General features: G+C 39.0%; 1 protein-coding gene across 6 annotated transcripts; it reads right to left on the reverse strand.

The window, feature by feature from the left end:
* PAPOLG (poly(A) polymerase gamma) lies at positions 1-26,056 on the reverse strand. Of its 6 annotated transcripts, XM_075596191.1 has the most exons (23): positions 25,825-26,052; positions 22,424-22,582; positions 18,183-18,249; positions 15,861-15,942; positions 15,668-15,777; positions 14,997-15,050; positions 14,416-14,527; positions 14,149-14,238; positions 13,533-13,671; positions 13,276-13,348; positions 13,008-13,128; positions 11,865-11,949; positions 9,817-9,870; positions 6,305-6,424; positions 5,811-5,920; positions 5,046-5,167; positions 4,801-4,967; positions 4,273-4,388; positions 3,658-3,887; positions 3,002-3,073; positions 1,993-2,052; positions 1,481-1,596; positions 422-541 (listed from the first exon to the last, which is right to left on the reverse strand). In XM_075596191.1, exons 1-22 carry the CDS (start codon positions 25,854-25,856, stop codon positions 1,498-1,500), a joined length of 2,274 nt encoding a protein of 757 aa, XP_075452306.1. In that variant the 5' UTR covers positions 25,857-26,052; the 3' UTR covers positions 422-541; positions 1,481-1,497. The 6 variants fall into 6 exon arrangements, with proteins under 6 accessions (XP_075452304.1, XP_075452305.1, XP_075452307.1 ...); XM_075596189.1 differs by lacking the exon at positions 1,481-1,596 and having other exon boundaries at positions 1-541; XM_075596190.1 differs by having other exon boundaries at positions 1-1,596.
* Between the last annotated feature and the right edge of the window lie 238 nt (positions 26,057-26,294).

Below are 26,294 nucleotides of genomic sequence, written 5' to 3' on the forward strand. Positions count from 1 at the left end.
AAAAGAGGATTGTTTTTATTTTTTGATTTGAAAAGGTGGTATTTTACACTGCGTACAAAAATAGTTTGCATACATATGGCTTAATTTACAAAATATTGAATTGAACAGTACAAGAGTTGTATGGTCTATTTAAACAATTTGTATAAACTTTAAACATGCTTTGTGAAATTCTAAAAAAAAAATGTTGACTAAGCACGGATAAAATGTACTTCAGGGAAAAAGTGACTAAGTTCCTGAGGCAATTCACATATTATACAGCAATGAAAATTCAAAGCGCTTTATAATTCTTTCACTTCCAGAGGACGCTGAATCATACGGCTTGCAATATGTTTCAGCCCCATCTGCCAGCAAAGGTAATTCACTTGAATTAAACACCTGAATGTTTCTGTATGCCTTCTTTGTGCAGATACGTTTGCTTTAGATGCATAGTAATTCAGTCTTTAAAAAAACACCACTTTCTCAGATTCAGAATCCTCTGTTTAATCCCCTTGCTGACAGGGATGAGCAACACATGGCCCCTTATGCAGAATAGTCTTGTCCCCTGTGAGAAAAGGGATTAGAAGATCTACAATAGTTAACAAAAAGCTTGCTATGGATTCCACGAGCATGAAGGTGGACTTCAAATGTTAATGTATATAAAGTAACTTCATTTGGCAAATAAATTAAGTGCCCTTCTTGTGTAGTAAAAGGAAAAAGAACTAGGGCACGAGACATTTTTGATGGCATTTCCCACCCGTATTAATGATAGTTTGCTTTTGTTGTGGGCCTCCACAGGAGACAGTTAATTTGCAGGTTTTTTGGCGGTAGGGAAAACTGCACAAAAATCTGCTTTGAAGTAGCGAACCATGAAGCCTCTTGGGGCTCATGGGCAAGAAATAAGGCTCTATATATATATAAAAAAAAAAAAATAATAAGGATTGCTGGGTCCACTAGCTCTTCCAATTTCTAATCGAATTGATTGGTAAAAAATACAAATTTCGTAATAGTGGAACCAATTATAGTAAGGTATATGTATTTTTATCTACACCAATTAGGAACGCAGAAACATAAAACAGGATTTCATATACTAACAGTTCTTCTAACAAGACATTGACAAGACATGACTTTTTTTTCTTCTTTTAAACAAGTTTTAAATACAATGATTCAGAACAAAACATTCAGAAAATAGTTTAACAAGGACTATGAATAATGAGAAGTAGAATAAGTCCCTGTAAATAGATTTTTTTTTCTTTTTTTATATATATTTTATAATACAAGAAATCGGCAAACCCTAAAATGCTATAAAAATGTTAACTATAATAGCTTGGCAGCATACACTTTACAAAAAACAAAAACTCCCAAGCATTAAGTATTCTACAGCACCAAGAGTTTCAAGTGTAGATAAGTTCTTGATACTGACAGGTTTTTCTGGTTTAGCAATCCATGCAGTCACTGCAAAAAGCTGCTTGTGTGAACTGCCGCGTTATTGCATATCTTTTACCTGAAGTGGCACTGGAATTACCGGTTTAGCGTTAGCCTGATGGAATTTTTAATGACACGAATATTATTGGTTGGTACAGGAGACGACGCATCTGGCAGTTCTTTACTGGGTAGCCTCTACAACAGAAACCATGACCATTAAAAATGCATGCAGGTATTACAATCGTTGCAAAAGGAAAACATTTAATAATATTTTGTGAAGTGTGTATAAAGGCAAAAAAAGTGCTGCCATCTCTGATAAGGCAAAGAGATTTTTGACAACAAAAAGGCAAATGTAAAATCGTTGTTGCATATTATGCAACATCTATTGACGTTCCCCAATTTTCTTTTTTATGTTAATCAGATTAAAATGGCAAATTAAAATAAATCTGATATTTTTGCATTTATACACAGACCAGGTATACAGTGTTTGGTTTTTAACAGATTTTAGCGCAGACTAGGTGTACCCGTAAATTACCTTGATGATTCACAGGAAATTCACCAATGTGAATATAAAGATTTAATGGATAGTACCTGTGATCTTGAGCTGTCAATAGTGGGAATTGGCATAGCTTCTCCTACATTGATTCTCTCCTGCAAAGAAAAGATGGAGAATTTTCCTTACCAATATTGCCTTTTCCTCCATGGCAGCCAGGACATAAAAGGGTTAATGCTCCTGCATAAACATGGAGGTGGAGCAAGAGACGCCCAGTTTTCCAACCTTGAGACACCAGAGATCAGTCCATATTGCCAACACAAACAAAACAACAAACTGAACCATTAATACTCACCTCTACCCCATCCCAACTTGTAATACAAAAAGATCATGGAGATCTCTGAATGTTGCCTAACAAAGATACCAGATTGCTTTGCTCCGTTTTTTTTACCTCTACTTATTTACCTTTAAATAAAGACTAGACAGCACTTTGAATCTGAATGGAGGGGCTTTGTATCACGATTTAATCCGGTTATATATTAACAAGTATGGCAGATGAGATGAGCTTTAAGCGCTCTATTTGCTGTTGGAATAGAAGTAACAGTTCAGTGTTGCAATGGTTCAAAAGGATGAGCTGTTAATTGATTAAGCATCAAATATTGGTCTCAAGTGGGAATTGGATTGATTCTTTTTCTTCATTTCTTTAATTAAGCAAGATATATTTGTTGATTGGTTGGCAGAAAAGAGCAGCTAGTGTTGACATTTTAACATGACAATTGATGCTGGACAGGGCCCTACCCTGAGAAAATCCCAAATCTGTGGAATTTGAATCTTTGCATATTCCACATCATTGTTCTTGCCCTAGCCCTGTTTTTCCAAATACTATAATGAACTAACGAGGTGGAATTCTGTGATAAAGGAATCATAGCATAAATATGCTTTGGTATTTAGTATTTATTAGACAGTGCTATTTCTAAACATTACATTTAAGTGTTTTGATGGTCTCAATATTTGTATGAACATATCCAACAGTTTCCTAAGTCATGCAAGGCACCAAAGCTTTATTTGTTGTTACACAATTATTTAAGGCTCTCAAATACCACTTACCCCAGTTTTTCCGCTTTCTTCCTCTTCAGGAACGCATGGCTCTACAAATGCAGATTCTGACAATCCTAGAAACTGCAAACAAAGGGTCAGGATTCAGATAAGAAATTCTCAAAACTTGCATGGTGCTCAGAAGCACAAATGTTTAACACAATCCTGCTCATCTACATACACACACAAATGTAAAGGTGGTCACATTTTTTCATATGAACTTATAGCAAACCTATACATATAGGAAGTAAAAAAGGACAACTTTGCTCATCTACTCTGTCATTTCCCAAGTCTGAGAGTAGATCTGGCATGATCAAACTTTTCCGTTGCACAGACCACTTCAATTTAAACATTCATGTTTAGGCCCTCCATACATAAATATATTAAATCCACGTTCTATTAATTTTGATTACACATCAGTGTAAGCAAAGCAATTCTGAAGGTTGATGCTTTTCGATCAGTGATCAAGGTTAGGCTGCAGAGGAGAGCTGCATTAAATGTATTTCAGAAGCTTACGAGACCAAACTTGTTAGGGGCCAACAGTGGTCTAGGAACAAATTTAACCACCAGAGTCAACGTTTATGTAAGCCATCCACCTCTCCATTTCAAAACCCTTGGTACCGTTATTCACTGTGGTTTCTGTAAACAGAAATGCCAAGTGTACAAACCTTTTCAGCATCCTTTATTCTTTTCGGAGATCCTTCCAAACAAGTTGGATGAGCCCTTTTAGCTGCAGCATTTTTTTGGCTAAGGTTCACCAATCCATTCAGGTGACTCTGCGCTTCAGGATTGGGAGGAGGTGGCACAAGACGTGGAATCACATTTCGTCCTACTACAGTAGGAATTGTACAGCCAGTTGATGGTAGCACCACTTTTATTGCAATGGCCGGGTCGGTCTCTGAATGTACAAAAAACAAAAACAGCGCAACATTAGACCTCCACTTACAAAATGAAGTGGTTAATGGATTAATTATGATCAATTCAGTACTATTATTTATGTGTAATGCCACAAAGCAGAAAAGCTATATTTAAATACCAAGGTTATAGGGACTAATTATATACATTTTTAATTAAATCAGTGTGATTTTAAATGTTTTCCCATTAGAAATTATACTGGCACCTTGGTAATGATAGGTTTAGCAACATATTGCTTAGGATAGGCGACTCAACAGGTTTTACATTAGCAACATTTATTGCAACACCAAGTTTGTGTGTTTTTGATTTTTAAGTTGAGTACAGTAATGAACACATTTGTGCCAGCAACTGCAGATTTATAGACTTACTTGACACAATCACTGGTATCGCCAGTCCACGACCAGTCTCTGAAGGCACAAGAACATCTGCTGGCTTCTGAGTGCATGGAGGTATGTGCGCAGAAATGTTCTCTGGTATACTGTCCCTGAAGTGAAACACATTTTCAAACTACACAGTAGAAGTGTTTGCTTGATTTTATGTTTGGCCAATTTCCAGCTTATCAAAAAGGAAACCTTATTTTTTTTTTCTTCCCTTTTTAAAGTATTTCCCCCCCATTATATTGCCATTATTGGTGCATGAAAAGTCTGGGACACTGCACACCTTTCATGTATTTTTAGAATACTGTAGTTTATACACAATTGCATATTTTAGCTGGCATCATATACACGCGAGACTGGCTAAAATAGAAGTACTGCAATAAAAACTGAAAATCGGGCTTCTTCGCAGAACAAAGATGGTCCAAAAAATAAATAAATGTGGGTGGAAAAAATAAATAAAGAAGGATTAACCCCCTGCAATATACTAATTTTTAATGAATCTAGGAGTGTTACGCTCACCTGTGTGTGTCTGGATGGGTCGGACTATCAGATTTGGCGCTTTTGTAGCATGATGTAGGCGAGTCAAAAGGTGTCCCTGTGTCTGTAGAGCTGTCCAAGAAATTTCCATCCATGGATGATCGTTTGGATGATAATCCAGAGGATGCTCTAAGGTCTGGAAAACTATGCTATAAAAAGAAAGCATGATCTCAGTAATTACTAAAATCAAATATTGCAAGTAAAGCAATAACAGCCCAACGCAATACCTTTTTCTTCTTCTGAAGGACTTCTGCAGGAAGGTAGTGGTGGAGTTGCTTCTTCTTCACATGGGTTGCTTCAATCTTCATCCCCTCTTTTAGCATGTTTATGTTATTTGCCTGCCTGTATACTGCAAACCCCAATAAGAAGACTTAATAAAGCATTAAGAGCAATTGATCAATTATACATGGATTCCAAAATATCTGTCATCGCAAACTTTTCATAACTACACTGATAATAAATTGCATTTTAGATTTTGGAGACGTCGCTGGCTGCAAGGGGGAAGGCAGACGGGCGGAGAATGTTGGTAGGGCTGTCGTGCCCACTATAAGCGACGGCGACAATGCATTTGTTTTGATGCGACGTTGCTGTCGCTATAAGCGCAGCCTAAGGTTTTCAGGGGAGCAAATTAGAGCTAAACAATTACACATTGGCTTGGCTTTAAAAAAAAAATAAGATTTTATTTTGCACAGAGATCATAATAGCACACGGATGAAAAATGGGCTTGTCTACCATTTTAACAAACGCAGGGGATTATATTTCTGCAAAATAAACTCACTTCGGTAGAACGGCTTTCATTGTATGCAGCGATGACAACCGATGGTTGGTGTCCTACAGCAACTGATGTGCCCTTGCTACTGCTTAGTTGGAACCACTGCAATGATTAATATCGATCATTTACAAGCGAATGCGCAAGTACCTACAGGAACCGGAACCATCTTCTACAGACGGACAATTGATTAACAGCCAAGTGGGAAAGAACAAGGACTCACCAGTATCAGTAAATAACTGTATATCATGTGTTAAATCAATGTTGACACTTTCGGCATTCTCCACTTTTTTGAAGTGTATTCCGAGGAACCACATAGATATGTATTCCACACTGAAAGACAAACATTTGCCGTGAGTATTAAATTGGATGAGATGGGTCAAAGTAAAAGCAATCCGAATGGCTAAAATGAAATGATTCTTAAAACTTATTAGCACTATTATTTTAAATCATAGTAAGTCATTCATTTCAAATGTGCAAAGGACTGAAACCAGTAATTGCGTTGGAATAAAAAACAGAAAGCGGTAGTGTGTGTAGTGTTTCGCAGAATCTCTGTACTCGCACTGGGCGAGTATTTAAACAAGGGACAGTAAATGTGAAGGCTCTGGACAGTCACAGATTTAAGCATAAGTTAATATTGTAAATGAAGCTGCAACAGGTTGTCTTTTTGGTAACCATTTCAAATGCGACCTGCCATTCAAAATGACGTAAACTTACTCATTGCAGTGGTCCCTGTTCCCAGGAAAAGATGGAGGGTTTACATGGGCAAGAGTGATGAATTCATTTCTTTCCAAGTTTCCAACAAGTACACGGATTTTTGACTCAACCAAACCAACCCTACAAAGAAAAAGGAGGTATCAACAAGTTATTTACATTGGTTTGCACAAGTAATCACCCCCTACCAAGATCACATTTTGTTGAATTTCATATAATGCATGTAATTTTTCAAACAACCTTTTTATCTTGTGCTACAAAATTGTAGTGGTTAGACGAGGAGGTTAAAATGACAAAGGAAATGTAAAAAAATGACATTTACTTGTTGCATAAATATTCAGCCTCTTAAGTCAGTACTTGGTAGAATCACCTTTTGAAGCAATTACTGCTAGGAGTCTTTTTGGATAGGCCGCTACTGCTTTGCACAGTAGGATGTCGTCATTTTTGCCCATTCTCCACTGGAAAATTGATCTAGATCTGATAAGTTTGTTGGAGATCAATGGACTGCAATCTTCATGTCTCGCCATAAAATGTTCGATTGGGTTCAAGTTAGGACTTTGACTGTCACTCAAGAACATTAATTCTCTTGTTCAGCCACTCCAGTGTGGCTTTGTCTTTGTGCTTCAGGTTATTGTCCTTCTGAAATGTGAATTTCCTCCCCAGTTTCAGAGTCTTGGCAAACTTAAAACAGTGTTTCCTCAAGAATTTGCCTGTACTTTGCACCATCCATTCTCCTCCTCTTGACAAGCTTCCCAGTCCATGCTGAAGAGCATGTTATCCCCATAACATGATTTTGCTACCACCATGCTTGACAGTTGGGATGGTGTTGACTGGGTGATGTGCAGTGTTGGGCTTGTGCCCGACGTTACGCTTGGCATTTAGACCAAAAAGTTCAATTATTGCCTCGTCTAACCACAAAACCTTTTCCCACATGTATGCATTATCTATTTGCTTTTTCGCAAATTCCATACGCGATTTAAGACAAGTCTGAGTAATGGCTTCTCTCTTGCCACTTGTTCATACAGGCCAGCTATGTGGGGGGACTGGCTTATTGGTGGTGTGAACACAGAGTTCCCATCTCAAACAGATCTCTTAGGGCCATTGTTGGTTTCAGAGTGACATGCGTTCAGTTTCCTGCTTAGCCGGCTGTTCAGATTGGGCAGGCAACCTGATCTTGGTAGTGTCTGAGTGGTATGATGCATCTTTCACTTAATGATGGACTTCACTGTCCGTAATCCTCCACTGACATTTGTACTAGATCCACATACCAGTGCCTTTGTGGCCATAAGGGAGCTATCAAAACAGCCTCCGCTCTGGCTGTGGCTATGTTTCCTAGAACTCTATGAATCATTTAGAGGAGGAAAGACACAAAAGCAGAAAGAACCAAGGCATTGACATTGTATCTGGGTGTCTCCACCTGGAGTAGTAGAACAGGAGCTTGTGGTTTCTGTATAATACCATCAGGTCTATGGAAAGCTGTTCCCAGCTTGAAACAAGGGTTACAAATACCTAGAGGGATAATTGCCATTCTCCGGGAGGAAGCTCGTCCATGTTTAAGAAGTCTGCTTTCATGTTGTTGACACCTGCTATATGGGCGGCCGAGATCCTGGGTACGTGGACTTATGTCCATTGAAGTATGTCAGCTACTACTTGGATTAACCCGGTACTGATCCACCAGTTGATATAGGAAACCGTCAACAAAGTTGTCACATAATTCTCGGAGGTCGTTTCCACACACACAAAAAAAAAAAAAAAAAAGTTTATGAGTGAAGGATACATTTGATGATGGCTTTTAACTTTATAATGTTGCCTGGATAATCCTTTTCCTGAGGCGACAATTGCCCTTGTGCATGGAGATCTTCCTGAAACTGTTCCCCATCTAAATACACTTGTGTCTGTGGTTAGAATTTGCCAGACTGGAAGAGCTAAGTCACAGCCATTTCTGAGATTGCTCAGATTCTGCCACAAACACAAGGATGTTCTTGTTTTGGCAGAAATCCTGTTCTTTTGATGCAGACATTGTTCCACTTGGCCTGGAAACTGGTTTGTAACTCCCACATATGGGACCTTGCCCATACGACTACTGCTGTGGCACGGAATGATCCCAGGAGGGACAGATTAGCTTGCCGCAGGGATCTTTATCCAGAAAATGGCAGATCATATTCTGATTAATTTTTTTTCCCAGGAGGCAGAAAAACATTTTCCTTCGTGGTATTGAACAGAAAACAGATTTCTTAATGGTATCAACCAACTTTTCTCTTCATTGATGAACCAGCCATGACTGCCCAATACCAAGACGACAACTTGGATATGTGTGCCTCTTTTCTTGCCTTGGTCTTGATAAGCTAGTTGTCGAGGGGCTGTGGCAACAAACATGGGAACCTTGGACGCAGAAACGCAAGAACTTTTGATATTCTTCGTGAATGAGTACGTAAAGATATGAGTCTACTAGGTCGATAGATGTGAGAATCTCACACTTCTATTGCGGTCATGAAAGATTGAATGACAATCTTGGATTCTTCGTAAACTGTTTACCCTTTTAAGGTCTATGACCAACCAAAAGTCTTCCGATGCTTTGAATACTAAAAACATGTTGGAATCAATGTCCCTTTACTGTTGACATTCTGGAACTGGGATTTTCGCTGTCTTCTTGATTGTAAATGCCTCTGAAGAAAGCTTCTCCCCTCAGTCAATCCTTTGGTGGTGCAGATCTTTTAAATATGTTTTCTTTGACCATTTTAGCAATTCTAATTTGTAACCATGGAAGAAATTTCAATTACCCAGATATTAGTTGTTGCCTGAGCTCCCTGCTCCCAAAATCCAGAGATTCTGTAGCCCACCAGATCTTGGGAGGGGCCAGCTGACTATCAAAAGTTAGGCCTTCTAACCCGAGGCTCGACCACCCAAAGATGTGCTGGGTCTGGCATCTATTTGGGACTTGACCAGCACAGGGAGGGAACACCTACCCAGGTGACCACAGTACTTGTCCACATGCTTGTTCTTCTCCTAAGCGCTTAAAGCACGGCTATGGGAGGCATTAAGGCTGTGGGAGTGGCAAAGGGCAGCACAGAAAATAACATCATTGTTGTGCTCCAAGGTAGTAACATTCCTCCCCTTAAGGCCCCGGCGGAGGTAGGTCTTTTGCTGGAGGACAGAAAGTCTAACTCTCGAATGTAGGAGCGTTAACCCATTTAGTACTGGCTTCCATGGGGACAACGCAGAAACCGTATATTTATGCTGCACTATATCAACCATTACATTTCTTGCAGTTACGTGCTGCAGCCATAATTTAGTGCTACTGCCCGTGATGCATTATTGAACAATAATTCAGGCAAATAGCTGAACACTGGCAGCAAAGCTTTTAGAGCATAAGTACAATGAATTCAGACAAGAAAAATGTTGTTTGAGCAACAACTTATATTAAATATACAATCCGCTTCTCAATCTATTTTACCAGGGAAGGCCATGAGTAATTTCTCCTGTTATGAAATACTGAGCAATTTATAAACACTTACCATTCTAGATGGTTCTCTTCAGTGGATGCGCTGGCAGTTAAGACTATATAATGCCTAAAATATTGAAATGGTAAAGATTAAATAGTCTGTAGTTGACTGTGGTTCATATCTTAAAATTCAGTCTAATGAGATGGCATAGCAACACACAATGTCCCAAATTAACGGGTACTCAATCACTGAATAAAAACCCCCACACTAAACACATGCTCATTGTGTCCGAGCTCGAATCATTTGTTTAATGAAGAATATTAGTACAGAAACAAGGTAAGTTTTAGTCAAACGCCATGTGTCGACTCTAAGCAAGTCTGACTAATCCTTACATTTTCTGTACTACAAGTGATTCTGCATAAAAAAAACCCAGATTTGATCAGACATAAGGAGCATGCAAGTTCTATTCAAAGTGATTGAGAGCCGGCCCATTTGGGACATTATTGTATGTATCTGTACCGCATCGGTGAAGATGTGCAGCATGAGCAACAGGAAACCACTATTCCAAATAGGGATGAAGAATAAGTGAGTAAGTGCGAGTTCTATTTCTTGCTCTTTATGTATAGTATACACTACATCAGATGCACGGTATGAAAGTTGTGCCCTCGCAGATTTAGATGTACATTAGAGATAGATTTATAAAATTAAACAGCCCAAGGTGAAAAACAAGGTCGGGCGATAGATTTGTATTGAATTCTTGCAATTTCCTGCTCCACTTTTGCTTGCAACACAGGTACATATAACACTAAAGGGATTACTATTATTATAGAAGAGTCCTCCTAGGCGCTGGTCCTCAGTAACAGTGCAGTGTGCAATACGTGAAGAAAAAATGTAGTGGAAACAGTATAATATCAAACAATATAAATGTTATAATTCAATATATCATGTATATATTATAAAATATTTACAATTACAGTCCACTCACTTGAATACCTTCCTCCTAACTTGTACAAAGTGCAAAAGAACGGATAATCCGTGAGTGATATTTCAAGTGTCCGTTTTATGGTTATTACCTTTTATATACAGTATTGTGTGACATGTTGTTCTTTTTATATGTAAATGATGATCATACCTTCTGAATCGTGCATTCCACCGTTTTCCAAGGAGTACTAATCTCTAACAAGATGCAAATATTGATGCGTGTTCTCATGTAATTTGGTTATGTCTATATGCACTGCATTCACTAAAGGGGATATACAAATAGCTATACAGACCACCCAAGTGTTCTCCAAGGGTGCTGCGGATATAATATATCACTGATGGTATAAATTCTCCAGATTCATGGTGTTCAAGTGGACTGTAATTGTAGATATTATTCCATAATATATGAATGATATTGAATTATAACATTTATATTGTTTGATATTATACAATGTTTCAACTATATTTTTTCTTCCTTTATTGCACACTGCACTGCTACTGAGGACCAGCACCAAGGAGGACTATCTTCTATAACAATGCCTTAAAGGATTTGGACAAATCTGTGAGACCCCCAAGCTGCAGGACTTCTAAATAGAGGTGGTTGGCAACTCCTGTATCTACATACACACATACATAGCACGAACAACTTGTGTTCCTAAATAATCTTTGGGGACTTTGTTAAAAATCATACTACTGTTAAGATTTTTTTAATCACTGTGGGTTTTAGCCCTGTGGTTGTGCGATATCCTGCTGCACTAAAGGGATTGAAATATTTTGTCAAATGAAACAATAAATGTGACTGAACAGAGAAGGTTCACAATGAAGATACTTATTACATAATATTTGAAACTATCGCATCATTCATCTATTTTGAATAAAGCAATAGCAAATGTCAGTAAATCTAACAAGCATTTGGGAATATTACATCTGTTCACCAAGGTAAAAAAAAAACATTTTTACATAATGTAACTTGTGAATGTTTTTTTCTTTAGGAAAGCATACAAACAGCAATGTATTTATTTTACACCCTGTCAGAAACTTGTACCCTAGATATTACACAGCAGTTTTCAGGATCTGTATAACAGACAGAATTGTATCTGCCGTCTTTATTTTGTAAATTGAACTACATAGTTCCTTACTTGTACTTCTGAAAAAAGTTTGGTGGTTCAAACAATTTTGACCAGTCTGCCTTTCCTTGAAGAATTTCATCTGTGACCGCAAGACCTTTGGAGAGAATGAGAAACATTTAAATAAGCTACGGATAAACATTTAAATAAGCAATTACACGGTGATCCTGCCTTGTATACACCTGAAATAGAAGTTAACTGAAAACATCACAAAAAAACAAAAACGATAAATGTAAAATGTATTTATGCAGGAACCTATTAAATCTTCATGCCCTTAATTGGTATTATAGCCACAAAGGCGTGCCCGAGAATGTTATATTACTGGTGCATCTTTACAGGAAAGAAGAAGTTTAAAAACCAGACTATTTACTATTGAGTGCAGAAAGGAAGTCTCCCACATTCACTCAAGTGAACCCATAAATACTCTATTTTAGTGATCACAATTTAATATAATATTCATTTTTGTGACACCTGGAAAAATGAGTCGATTTTAAAAACAACGTAAAAAGCAGCCAAATAGTACATTATATAAGCAAGGTAAAAACAAATCTCCCCTATAATACAGTTCAATATGTATCTAATGAGGTGGTGCTATCCAAGTTCACAATGCATTACAGGCATGCCCCACATTAACGTACGCAATGGGTGCAGAGCATGTATGTAAAGCGAAAATGTATTTAAAGTGAAGCACTACCTTTTTTTCCCACTAATCGATGCATGTACTGTATAAGTCATATACGTGCATAACTGATGTAAATAACGCATTTGTAACAGGCTCTATAGTCTCCCGGCTTGCGCACAGCTTCGGTACAGGTAGGGAGCTGGTATTGCTGTTCAGGACGTGCTGACAGGCGCATGCGCGAGCTGCCGTTTGCTTATTGGGCGATATGTCCTTACTCGCGAGTGTACTTAAAGCGAGTGTCCTTAAACCGGGGTATGCCTGTAATCTATTTACATTGATTTGAAAACCAAGGCTACTTCCCATCAAATATCTTACCCCCATAATAAGTACACATTTGCAGGATGCAAAGGGCTCCAAGACCCGCACTGATCCAAATTAGTAGATGGCGTTAAACTAAGCATATCCCTTTTTTTCCCTTTTGTGGCAGACTGAGCCAAAGAATGGGGGGAACCCAGCCCCCTCAAAACATTTACCTTGCCTAAACTCTTCCACCATGATTGTGCGCGTTGAGGTTGAAGCATTGTATGTAGAATTCTGCTGTGGATATGCTGGAGTAATTATGGGCATTAAATGATACCGGTCAGCTGGGTTTACCTATAAAACATAAAAATGATCATCTGTAAGACTGCATGGGAAAAAAAATTACCTTTTAGCACGGACGCTGCAAGGCCGTCGGGACACAGGAGTGCATATATGTTGCTGTGCTACACGAGAACATTACTACAAAATTGTGTTACATACCCTGGGGTCCCAAACTGGTAAATTCAGATTGCTATCTTCTGGTTGTTTCAGCAACACAGGATTGGGCCACTCCCTAATAAAACACATTTTAGTAATAGTTTGCGTAAATTAAAAAAAACAAAAAACTTCGAGGACAATATGCAAGTAAACGTTTCCATCGTAGCTCCAAAACGCACAGGTGCTTTTAGAGCGGAAAATACATCTCAAAAAGTATAATGAATCTTTATTACATTTCTGAAGTAATTATCTGTACTCACCACTTTGAAAAGACTAGAAAGAATTTGTGTACTAGAGTAGATGCCGCTGCATTTGGGTATAGCTGACATGTCCTTGCCACCAACATTGCCCAGGAAACGCCTCCAAGAAATCCCAACATGTTAGAATAAATTCCTCGCCCTTTAAGTGTTACATGAAAAATAAAAGACTTTAAACATATACCTTTGGGCTATATTGATGATAAAAGTTTACCGCTTAACATGAATAACTAAATTTGATACATAGCAAAATCCTGTAAGTCGCATCACATTACCATCATTTAATATTTACATATTTCAGTGGAAATAAATTTATTTTATATTTAGTAGGTTATCAAGATATGGAACTCTGCTTAAGAAAAGACTCTTGTGCATCAGTAACTATTTTGTTTGCCTTTCTAAACAGTATACCTCAAATTAATTAAAATTAAAAAAAAAACCACAGATTAAGTGTTTATTTTCTTACAAGGCCTAGTACTGTATTACAAATTAAAATTTCTAGAATGTAAAACACCACAATTTGAGATTCTTAAATAGGTACACTATGTAACTTCCTGGATTGTGCAGTGTATCACATACAATTTGCAGAGTACTTATGTCCCCACTCCCCCACACTTACTCTTTGCCCACAACTTGATGGCTCTTAGGGTTAATCTGAAGTTCTCTTTGTTTGGTACTAAATGTAGAATTTCATCAGTAACTCTGCAACCTATAATAAAATTAACAAAATTGATATACACTACAGTATACACATTACATTTACACCTCACACACATTGGTGTGCAAGACGCAATCACTTTTTTTTATTTTAATTAAAAACAGTAATTTCCATATTTTTTTCTTGGTCAAGTAATATTGCGACAAACTGGGCAAACACTGCCATTACCATTTAAGCTTCTTATGCATCTTATGTCCAAGCTTCTTAAACGTGAATCATCACGCAGATCCAAATTATCTGGAATACACTGCACCGGCAATCTAGCAAACACCAAATCGATCTATGGAAAGAGCACAAAAATAAACCCGTGTTCTTCACTTCATGACCGGTAATTTATCAAGTTACTTTTTTGCAGACTGCTGCACAGTTCTTACCAAGCAGTTTGAAATAGCGCCACACATCTTCCAATAGCACTTATAGGAAGATGCAACTGATCAGGTACTTTCCAAGAGCTCCAGTCTAAAAATGTGGGCAAGTTACTGTATTTCCCACCTATAAATTGTATTGTTACTTTCTACAAACATTCCTTCTGCAGACTGCTATATGCAGAGCACTAGATGGCTGCATCCACATGACGGCCTCATAAGTATAACTAGCAAAGTAAGGCACATGAATGCAAGTGACAAACATCTATTTGAACCCCGTTATGCAGATATTAGAGAAACAAGACAGTTAAATTAAATGCAATATCTAAAGATTTGTATCAACACCTTCAATGTCATTTTAGATTAATAAAGTCATGTTCTCACCTCAACGTTCATAAAATCAAACTTGATAACTGGTACAAATGCATCCTCCACAGCCTGCATAAAAACAACAGTTTAAGCAGCGGTAAGTTATGAAAAGATATGCTGTATTTTTTCTCCCAAAGGATATTCACACACAACTAGGCAATCTTATATAGGTCCCAGTCCGTTTGTATGAAGAAAACAGAATCAGAATAGGTGCAAGATATTTATTGTAATAAAAAAAAATATTGAAAGCAAAAATAAATGTTACACGTGTCTTCGTCTTTTCTGTAGCACAATATCAATACTAGATGGATGTGTAGGGAAAGCATTATTGCTCATGTTAAATAGCTTTTAAAGCAATTTCCTTACTGTAGAGGGGGACGGGGAGATGAGGCAGATTGCCGATTTAGACAGACCATGTACCAAGGGCTCGATTCAATATTGACCAAAGCACAGAACTGACCTGAATGTTAGTCCCACCACTAATTCGACAAGGATTAAAACAACAAATCATGGAGCAGGGGTCATTTACTAAACTAGCTACAACTAAACACTCAATGGTCAGTTGTGCAGTCTACTGGAAAATATTTTGGATGGACTAGAGGTTTATTGTATGTAAAGTCATGAAAACAAAAACTTTAAAGAACAGTACAAGAGTTCTACAATGCTTTTGTAAGACACAAACATACCCTCAGGTTTTTTATCCCTTCCTGATGCTTCAGTTTCTCAAAGAAAGACTGAAAAAAGTCTGACCGTTCCACATGTCGCGGAGCGACACAGAGCGCATCAATATCGGCCCCTTCAAAAGAGAAATGCAGATTAGTGACCCGCTGTGCTGTATCGGAAATCCTACAACACCCAATAATGATTAGATCTGCGCACCTTTAGTATGCACCCCAAGGCGATATGAGCCGAACGTGAAGATTTTACCACCAACGCCATCAATGATGGAGGGAGGAAGGTTCTGTAAAACAGATTAGATATTATACCATCATGCACATAAAGCAGTTGCTGTAACATCAAAAAGTAAAAGGGCTTGTTTAGTAAAACAGCATTCTGTGTTGATATTCTATATTTGTGCATATTTGCATATATGTCCATAGACACATACAGTACTTGCATATATTCATATGAATACAGGCATACCCAGCATTAACGTACGCAATGGGTCCAGAGCATGTATGTAAAAACGAAAATGTACATTAAGTGAAGCACTATCTTTTATCCACTTATCGATGCATGTACTGTACTGCAATAGTCATACGTGCATAACTGATGTAAATAACGCATATGTAACAGGCTCTATAGTCTCCCTGCTTGCGCACAGCTTCAGTACAGGTAGGAGCCGGTATTGCTGTTCAGGACGTGCTGACAGGCGCATGCGCAAGCTGCCGTTTGCCTATTGGGCGACATGTCCTTACTCGCGAGTGTACTTAAAGTGAGTGTACTTAAAGTAGGTTAAAGTGAGTGTACTTAAAGTAGGTTATGCCTGTACATAGTTCATTATTTTACCATTTAGCTTGCATTATTTCAACATGGGTTTGCTCAGTGCTAGACTGGGACCCCCTTCTGTGTTCTACATTTAATTAATGGAACCGGAGGCAGCTTGTAAGCCGTTCAGTAACAACCGTCACATCACGGGCTGGTACGCCTGCAGGAAACAGCTGTGCGCCCATTTTGGCTTACTTGAATGCCCTCTTTTTACAAACTTTTTTCCTTTTGCGATACCAGGGATGTCATTGTGGAGGCCTATCATGGTCATCAAAACCCCCATCAGTATCCTGGAATTGCTACATTAAAAGGGTTTCTTCAAAATGTCTTTCAATGTGCAAATTTCCAGTAAAGGGACATTACAACACAATAATAGCTACCTGTAACACTGACAAAATGCATGTAGGACAATTGCTTCAATTGGCAGATTATATTCTTATAGACTAGTTGCACAGCTGCATCAGATTCACATTTTCATGGACAGTGCTCACGGTCCATAATATAAATATACTCTATACATTTGACACTATTTCCAAAGAAAGGAGCAGTGACAAAACAGAAGTTGAGCTCCTATCATGCCAAGGCTTAAAAATAGCTCTACTTCCATTCAGACGATGTTCCCCATTTCTATGGTAAGCAACTGCGCATTGGAGGCTTTCTACAATCTTTAACATATGTAGGGATTAATTGTGGCTTTGAAACCTTAAACAGTTAAAAGTTCTTTTTGCTTTGTTCATAAAGTAATGTTGCCACTTTTTAGTAAAATATTAAATTAAAGCAGCAATCCTGGCCCGTTTTATTTTTTTATAGCAGGATTAGAACTAGGTTAGTCCTCTGGAGGCGAGCCACTATTTTCACCTCCAGGGAGCCCTCGGTTCCGCAAATAAACTGTGGTTCTAGCGGACTGTTTTTTAGTCGCATCCCTGGGAAATATGCCAGCCAAATCATTACTTTAAGGGTGATTGAATCTAAGGAAGACAGTTACACTGATACGTTGTGCGTGCACGCCTGTCTGCACGCGTGTATGTGAATTTCCCCATTATCTCTTAGCTTACAATGCTTCCACTGCTGCTAGGGTTTCGGGGTAATAAAGGAGGACTGTGAGACGTGGATGAGCTCAAATTGTATTTGTTGCACACTATAGTGGAGGGATTATCACTTTTATTCATCATACTTTGTCTAGATGTAGCCACTACCATCTTAACATTACAAGGCCAGTATCACCAACGTAAAAAAGTCGATACCCAAAACAGCTGTCTGAGTAGGAACCGGCTATGCACCTTTAACCCAGGCTATGTTGAAAAGCGGTGTAATATGGCAGGCATACCTTTATAAGGGTCCATGTTAAAATGGATAAGCAGCAAAAAGTGACAGTGTGCTCATTTGCATGTCATTACCCAGAATCCCTGGCTGCAGTGGAAGTCTTGTATGCCAAGAGATAACAGGGAAAGGCAGAGTTGTGGACCTTTGAGACACGTGAATCTGTTCACAAATTGTATTTATTTGCGGTGCACTGTACAATAGAGAGTTTGTCTCTTACTCACCATAACTTACTTTGTGTCTAGTCTATGAATGTGTGTATACATGCTTATATTTTTATTATTGATTTTTTTTTTTATTGACCCACTACTTTGGCATGCCCCTTTAAAGTTTTAAGTCATTCAATGGATAATTGGGAAATGCGATTTAAAATAAGTAAAAATGACACCCTACCTTACATTCACCAAGTTCACCAATCCATTCTTTGACCAAGTTGTTTAGTTTACCCAAGACGACTAGCCTGAAATGAAAGGGAGAAAAGGAATTTGAGGACGTCTTCACTGATAACCAAGTATGCATTTTATAAAGCCATATTATATTTGAAAAAAAAAAAAAAAAAAAAGTTATGTATGGTCATGCATTCTTATTGTGTTTTAACGTTACTGCAAGTGCCTGCCAAGCATTGCAATACAATATTGTAATGTAGTTACTAATATTTATTAAGGTGCACATGGTTGCTCCGCTACCAAAAACAGTGCACAGAACAACCTTACTCAAATTAAGCAACTACCACAGAGAAAAATGTGACCTGCTATTCGTAAACCTTCTCCCGCCCCCCACCAATATTTTTTTTTACTTGAGCTACCCATCTAGAAGTTAACGCAGGTCAAATTTCCATTAAGAATGCCAATGTTGATCCACTAAAAGTTATCACAGCCTACAACGAACAAAGTTCTAAAAATCAAAAATTGTTTCAATCTTACGGCCATTTGCTTTACCTGAGTAATATTCCATGGCAGTGCGCACCAATGGGTTAAGTCCCACCTTCTAGTTGGGATAGGACAAATTAAAGACTTACTCCTGTAGGAGGGACCATATATATCCACCCCTGCTCACAGGTAGTCTTGCATTTCATAGCTGAAACTCAACATTAATACATCCTTCTGTCTCTGGGTGCATACGGCGATGGATTACTCAGGAAAAGAAAATTACGGTAACATTGTGAAACAATTTTCTATTATCCTGAGCATCTCCATGACAGTGAGAACCAATGGGCAATGCCCAAGCAGTCAACTGGGGTGGGTAACAAAAATCATAGTCAATGGATAATACATAAATCTTAATTTTCGAATGCACAACCTCTTGCAGTACTTTTCAGTCAAAGCATGCGCTTGCTGAGGCCTGGACGTCAAACGTGAACGTGTTTATGGAAGTCCATACTGCCGCTCTGCAAAGTTCTAGAGAAGCTCCAGTCTTTGCGGTCCATGAATTAGCCATGGATCTGGTGAATTGTGCTTTTAGTGCTTCTGGAGGTTGCTGCCTTGCACCATGCAAGACTTTCTGATGGCTGTCATGATCCAATCAAAAGTAGCTTTTGAAGACGCTTGTCCTTTTCTTTTCCCTACAGGAAGAATGAACAGACTGTCAGATTTTCTGACCGGTTCTGTTCTGGCCAGATATCTTTAGGAATCTGACATTCAATGAATCTAAAAGTTGCTCTTACATTTTATGGTTTCAGACAAAATGGAGGAATAATTTCTTGGTTTAAATGAATAAAAAATACCACTTGGCAAAAATGCCAAATTCGGAAGTACCGTCGGAGGAGGGGGTGCAGGACCAGACGGGCGGCAGGTACCGTGGCATCTTTAGCTCTATGTGCCTACGCTTTTATGACACTATGCAAGTGTTTTCCTTTTATTCCATATAAACCTAATTAGGTATAGTTCATGCTATGGTCTGTTTCTTTATTCTTTGAGACCAACACGACGCTGAACTCAGAACATTACCACAGGAGTCTCCAGGCTATACATCAATCATCACACCAAACAGGTCTGGAAAGGGTCGTTTTATTTTTGGAGAAAGTGCAAGTTCCCACCTTATAGATATCTTCAAGTTACCACATTTTGCTTACGTTATTGCACAATGTTTTTTTAACTTTATTTTTCATATGTGATAACCAATGCGCTCCCCAAATCTTTCTGCTGCATAGATCGGAGGAGACTTTTGTAACCATTCTTCATGGGTTTTTGAGCTGCATATAATCACTTTATTCGCTAAACACTCACCACTGTTTGTGTGTTTCACTTAATTGTGTTTTAGTGGCTCAGCTAAGTCACTTAATCTACATTTCCAAGTTTATATTATATTCACAACCAATTATTAGTTCACTATTATTGCACTAACTTTACTAGAGCGCCTTATTTCTCTTTTTTCCCCAAGTCACCTTTGGTGTGATGGAACTGGCTTTATTGCCCTTTTCTTGAATAGACTGTAAACTGTTTTATAAGGCTAAAGAAGTTTTGTTTCTTGGACTCTTGGATCTCATTAAATTGTTTATCAGCCACTGTCCAAAATTCCATAAAATAGCCGTGTGTGACTATGCTGATCACCCATGGACTTCGCTCGTTTCATGCGAATCTAGTGCCTACGGAGTACTTCTTCCTTTTGGGACACACACACACACACACAAAGTTACTCTGCCCTGCACTCCAGCGTGCTGATCTAGCAAAGACCGCACCTGGTTTATAGGTTCTCATATCCCTGTTATTGAAGCTATCGGCTTGAGTCGTAGAACTGGGAAAACACCTTGGTCTTCGAGGCAATATACGCTTTCCCCCCAGATGCTTTTTCAATTATAGTATCAAGTAGTTTACCAAACAGTAGTTGACCTTCAATGGGTAATACACAATGGTTATTCTTGGATGCGGAATTCGCACTCCATAGTCTAAGCCAGAGCTCTTCTGGCACCTACTGAAGGCCACAGACCTAGCAGCAAGTCAGAGAGTCCAACGATGTCTCTGCAATGAATTCGGTGGCTAGATTCTTTTCTGATAGCACACTGACAAGAAGATCTTTTAACCCCTTTTTCAAGAGTTTCCTCTACATTGGGAATCCACAATTTCATTTCTGTGGATATTGACAATTGCCACGGCCAGTCTGCATGACACCTTATAGCTCTTAAGGATTTCCTGAGCACATTCTCTATTCTATCCATAAAGTAGTAGCATTCTCAACTAGTAACGGTGGCCTTCCTGGCGTTCCTAGATATGGCCACGTCCACCTTCGTCAGATTCCAAAATTCTACACCCAATTCTTCAAATGGTTACATTCGGGAAATTTTATTCGAAATAGACACCGTGCCTGGTTGAGACAACTCTGATTTAATCAACTCTTTGACAATGTCATGTACAAGACATGTTCTAGGTTTCATGTGTTCCCCTAAACAGTCTATTCTTTGCGTCTGTAGGTGGATTGGAGTCATCAATCTCTAAGACTTCACGGAGAGCATTGATTAAAGACTCCACTAGATCTACATCAAAAGATGATTCCTCTGCTTCCAGTTCTTCATCTGATTGAAATGTAATTTCTATAGATCTAATTTGATCCTCTGAGTCTGTCTAGACTGGTATAGGAGCAAGCCTTTTCTGGCCCCTACTGCTGGACTGAGAGGCCATATCAATGTCCTTAGTTACCTCCTCTTTCATTCAAGAGAAACTAAAGACATGTCTTCTGTTGGTTCCTTTGCGGTCTCTTTAAGACATGCATCATAAATCTTATCTTCCAATACTGGATTCTTGTCACATGCTAGACAATATTTTGTCTTTAGTGGCACTTTTCTTTGTGGCAGGCTCCACAGCACTGGCAGTGTCCTCCAATTGAAAACCTGGAGCACTGACATTTATATGAATATCTTACACCCTCTCCCCCCCAGAGGGTGGCTTCTTATCAAGTTTCCCTGCACGCCTGACGAGAGCGCAGCATCGCCCACTCATGCGGGCTTGCACAACCACGTGCACGCATCTGTAACGCTAAATATGGAGGAGTAGGCAGGCATACTGTGAACGTCGACACCCTCCTGGCATCCCAGGGAATCAGTGCCTACAATTGTATGGCAGTCTTTTACCTCCCAGCTGGTCACTTCAGCATAGCTGTAGTAAGAAATTACTTTCCAGCTTGGCTCACACCAGCTCCCCCCAAACAGGCAAAAACGCGAAGGATTGAGGATAGCAGAGTCTCCAAGGAGAGGCAAGAACTCCCCTTGGCTGGACTGTAAGCAGTCAGGTAAAGACCCCCAAAAATAGTACCAAAAGGCAAACAAACTCCTAACCTCAGCTTGATGGGACAATAACAAGGACTAACAGTGAGAAGGAGTGGCTATATGTAGGGCCTTCTACAGGTGTGAATGTTAAGTTGTCCTATTCCAGCTAGAAGGTGGGACTTGCGCACATTGGTGTGCACTGCCATGGAGATGCTCAAGAAATCTGGCTGTTTGACTAGCTGCAAAGTTAAAGCAAACCTGAAGTGCACATAGGTTGCGTGTTTTATTGAACATTTAAAAAGATCAAGTGATAAAATCTTGTGTCAGTTTCAAGTTAACGGATAACGGGTTACCAGTGGCTAACTACGTCATGAGTTCCTAACACACAGGAGTGATAACAGTTTGGGTTTTACCAAACCATACTTGGCATGCTTACCTGTGACTGAGTTCCTCATCATCTTCAAAAACACCAAAGGGCCTCATTGCTTCCATCAATTTCTGGGCGTAAATGTGATCAATTTCTTTGGGACCAGCCAAACTAATTGAAGAGGTGATGCCATAATGCTTCGGAGGTTGGAACTCCAGCATAGTAGTTCTGTCAAACCAAACCAAAATAATTTAGTACAGCAGAACCATAAGCCTGTTTTAGAAGACTGCTTTGAGACAGGCCTGCAATATAGCCTTCAATGTCTTTATCTCAACACGTACATACTCTAGTCGTACAATATTATTGTCCTCTCTCCCACAATATACTGCGCTGTGAAATGTTGGCGTCATACAAATACAATTATACTTCGCCCTCATTCAAGGAAATAAGGCAAGAGAAACAGATCACTTTAGAAGTCATGGGCGCTTCACTTCAGCATTCTCTATACATATTATTTATCTGCAGTATTTATAAAACACATGTTTATGAAAAATAAAGTGGAAACTTTCACCTCCCAAAAGCCTGCAGATACATCCAGTGCTAGTCTAGATCAAAAATAAAATGCAAAAATCCTTCTACAAAGCAGGAGAACGCTGCAACAAATGTGATTTATTGCTCATTTGCCATCATTACTTTTGTTTTAAGCTTCAGTTTCAGTGTGCAGGTAAAGTATGATGGACAATATATAAGTGATGAGAATAGCCACAAGTCAGGCTATGGTTCACCAAACCCAGCACCCAGTCTTTACCATGTGCAGACGGCATTATAAGAAGGGTAAGACTCCGAGGTAACAACATTTCACCTTTATAAGAGCTAGAAATTGTAGTCTATTTCAAAAGCTTAGTGAGGACGATGGGAATCCTTCAGAATTAACAGTTGTACACTCATTTAAAGTGTAAATGGCAAAAGTCTTCCTTTAAAAACAACTAATGAAATGTTTAATCAATAGTATGGAAGCCTGAAGGACAGTTTGCCAGATTTTCTTCAAAGCCCCCCTGAATTACCGCCTTTACAACACAATCCAAGTGAGCGGAAATGGAAACTGAAAATGCTTCCTCTGCAAGGTCTCATAAAACAAAACTTCTAATCCAATATCTAGTGAACTGATCATCCAAATGCAGAATTGATACATGTAGTGTGCAGCGATCAATGGAGAAAAGTATGCCTTAGACCTACACGATAAAGTATTATATAAAGAAAACAAATAAATATTAAAGTGTGAGGGATATATGCGCAAAAAAAAGGGGGGCCACAAGAAAGCAGAGGTATTTAATACTATGGTTCATGTGCTCCACATAACAAAACAGTTGCCCGCAGAAGATCTTGGCTCCTAACCACTTACAAATAGGGTAGCTTCATCTTAACCATGTGTTTCTATTTGCCGAAACATTAATTTGGAGTACTTTTTAAAAAGGTTCTGCTGCCATAGAAACCAGCCTTTATTCAGACCTAGTAATTAATTGAAATAAACACCAACTCTCTATGTTAAATTCACTATTCCCTATAGACAGCTAGTGCATGTTTGATGCATTTGTTGGTTTGTAAAGAAAGATGTTATGCTTATTGCAGTATTTCTGCAAGATTTTACTTGTTGGTCCCATCTTAAGAGAGACAACAGAGGACAAGGTGTCGAGTCATACATAGCATGTGAACACATTTTTTCTACAGAAATCTATAAAACTACTTTATTAAAGGGCATCGTTATGCCCAGGACATAGTTGAAAACGAGAGGTAACAATGTATTACAGTACTTCCTGGTAAAACATTTTATAAATAAAAATAAATACATCTTTCCTTAACGTTTAAAACAAGATCTGAAGTACTAGAATTGTTTTTTTAAAGACGAAGGCCTCGTTGTGAGTGACCGTGTTGATACATAGTGACAGATATTTTATGCTGGCCAAATGTTTTTTGCACATAAAAAATCCAGACTAAACCTCTGCACAGCATGGTTATAGTGCTTTTAGCCAATGTACAACACCAGGGCCATTTAAAAGTTCTCATCTTAACCGTATGATATCGTGGCCGTCTTTCCATTTTGAGCTGTTGGATTATGAGGAATACATTTTGAAAGATTATTAGTGCACTCTCAGTTTATGAAAACATGTAAAACTTTTGCGCGTGTGCATGTATGTTTGTTCGTATATACATATTCTCTGTTGTGCAGTACGTTACATACTGTAAGAGTACTATAGATGTTTTGCATTAAAGTAGCCTTGACTATTGCATCTCTACACTTGTACCCAAAGGGCCTGCTCGCAAAACACAAGTGCTGGCCAATGTATGTCCTGCTGCCTTGTACAGAGTGTAAGAATCAGCAGGTAAGTCACAGCGGTAATGTAATGTGGAGCTATTCAGAAGCTGTGATAACAGTTGTCTTAGTGTTCATCACAGTCTCTTCTCAAAGTAAAATAAGCTTTAGGCAACTTCAACTCTGCTGAAAATTTGCTACGTGCTCATTTTCATGGGCCACACCAAGCATGAAACGTGGCTTCACTTGTGTTTTTCCCCTTTTCTACATTAGTAAACATTTGGCATAGAAAGTTAAAGCAACATAAAGATCACACAATTCTTAATTTTAATTACTTCAAATATTTGGTAACATAAAACAAAGTTTAATTAAGCGCAACCAACGGTGTAATCATGTCAAAAAATTAGACTGCACTACTAAAAAGATGCAATACTCAGCAGCTGCCCTTTAATAAAACATACTCCTGGTTCCCCTCCTGGGACACCTCTATAAGACTTAAATACATAGTTAAATCATGCACCCTAACACTTAGCACAAATCGTTCCCCCATATGACCCCACCTCCCCCCTGCGTTGAGCAACAGGGAAGGACTGGCAGTCTCCCAGCTTCCGGGTCATGTCCTATGGCGGGGGAGGAAGAGAAGGCTGTCGATCAAATCATACATGGCCCTAGTTGTACTGGGACAGTGAAACTGATCAAAACAAACAAATAAATAGGGCATGGGGGGGGGAGGGGGGCTGTTAGATGTAAATGCAGTAAACACGTGTCATAAATATACAAAGAAAAGGTGTATTTACAACTTAAAACAAAGTGTATGTAGAGGTTACATAGTTATACAGTGGAGTATATTTATCAACACAGGTATACATATACTACACAAAAATGTATCAGATATATATATATATATATATATATATATACACACACACACACACACACACACACACACACACACACACACATCTATTATATAAACATATTCTATATATAAACATACAAGCACAGATCCATTTACACACACATTCACATACTCTATTCATGCAGTGTGTATATATGTGTATGCATGTAGCACACACATGTAACACATACATACATACATACAACACACATGTAACACACAGCTTGTTGGACTCACGCAGACATCTCTCTCATAGCTCACGGTTCAGCTCCACCGCCGGGAGGAAGTAGCATCCGAATAGCTCAACCTCCAAAACCAAAATGCCCCTGCGACCATCCAAAACACCGCCAGCCCGGCGGCCGCTCCTTATTTATAACAGCACAAAGCGCCCAACATGGCGGCCACCGCCATCAACACCGGTTCCTAGCGCCTCCCGGCATCCCCCGCTCACTCCCGGCATCCTCGGCGCACTTCCGCAATCCCCAGCAGCCCGGCACAGGGGAGGGGCAGCGGGCACGCAACCTCGTACAGTGCGTGCAGAGACCACCAGCGGGCACACGTCCCCCTCTAGTGGTGATTTCAGGAACTGCAGGGCTCCCATAAAGGCCGAATACTGTCTATCTGATGGCACACTGCTGGCCTTTCCCTTACTATAACCTCTTACACAAAACGTATATGCACCTTGTTATATAAGTATCTATCTTTGTAGAGAGTTCCTCGTGCATATTTAT

This window comes from Ascaphus truei, chromosome 4 (genome assembly GCF_040206685.1).
Source record: "Ascaphus truei isolate aAscTru1 chromosome 4, aAscTru1.hap1, whole genome shotgun sequence".
In the NCBI taxonomy this organism is placed as follows: domain Eukaryota; kingdom Metazoa; phylum Chordata; class Amphibia; order Anura; family Ascaphidae; genus Ascaphus; species Ascaphus truei.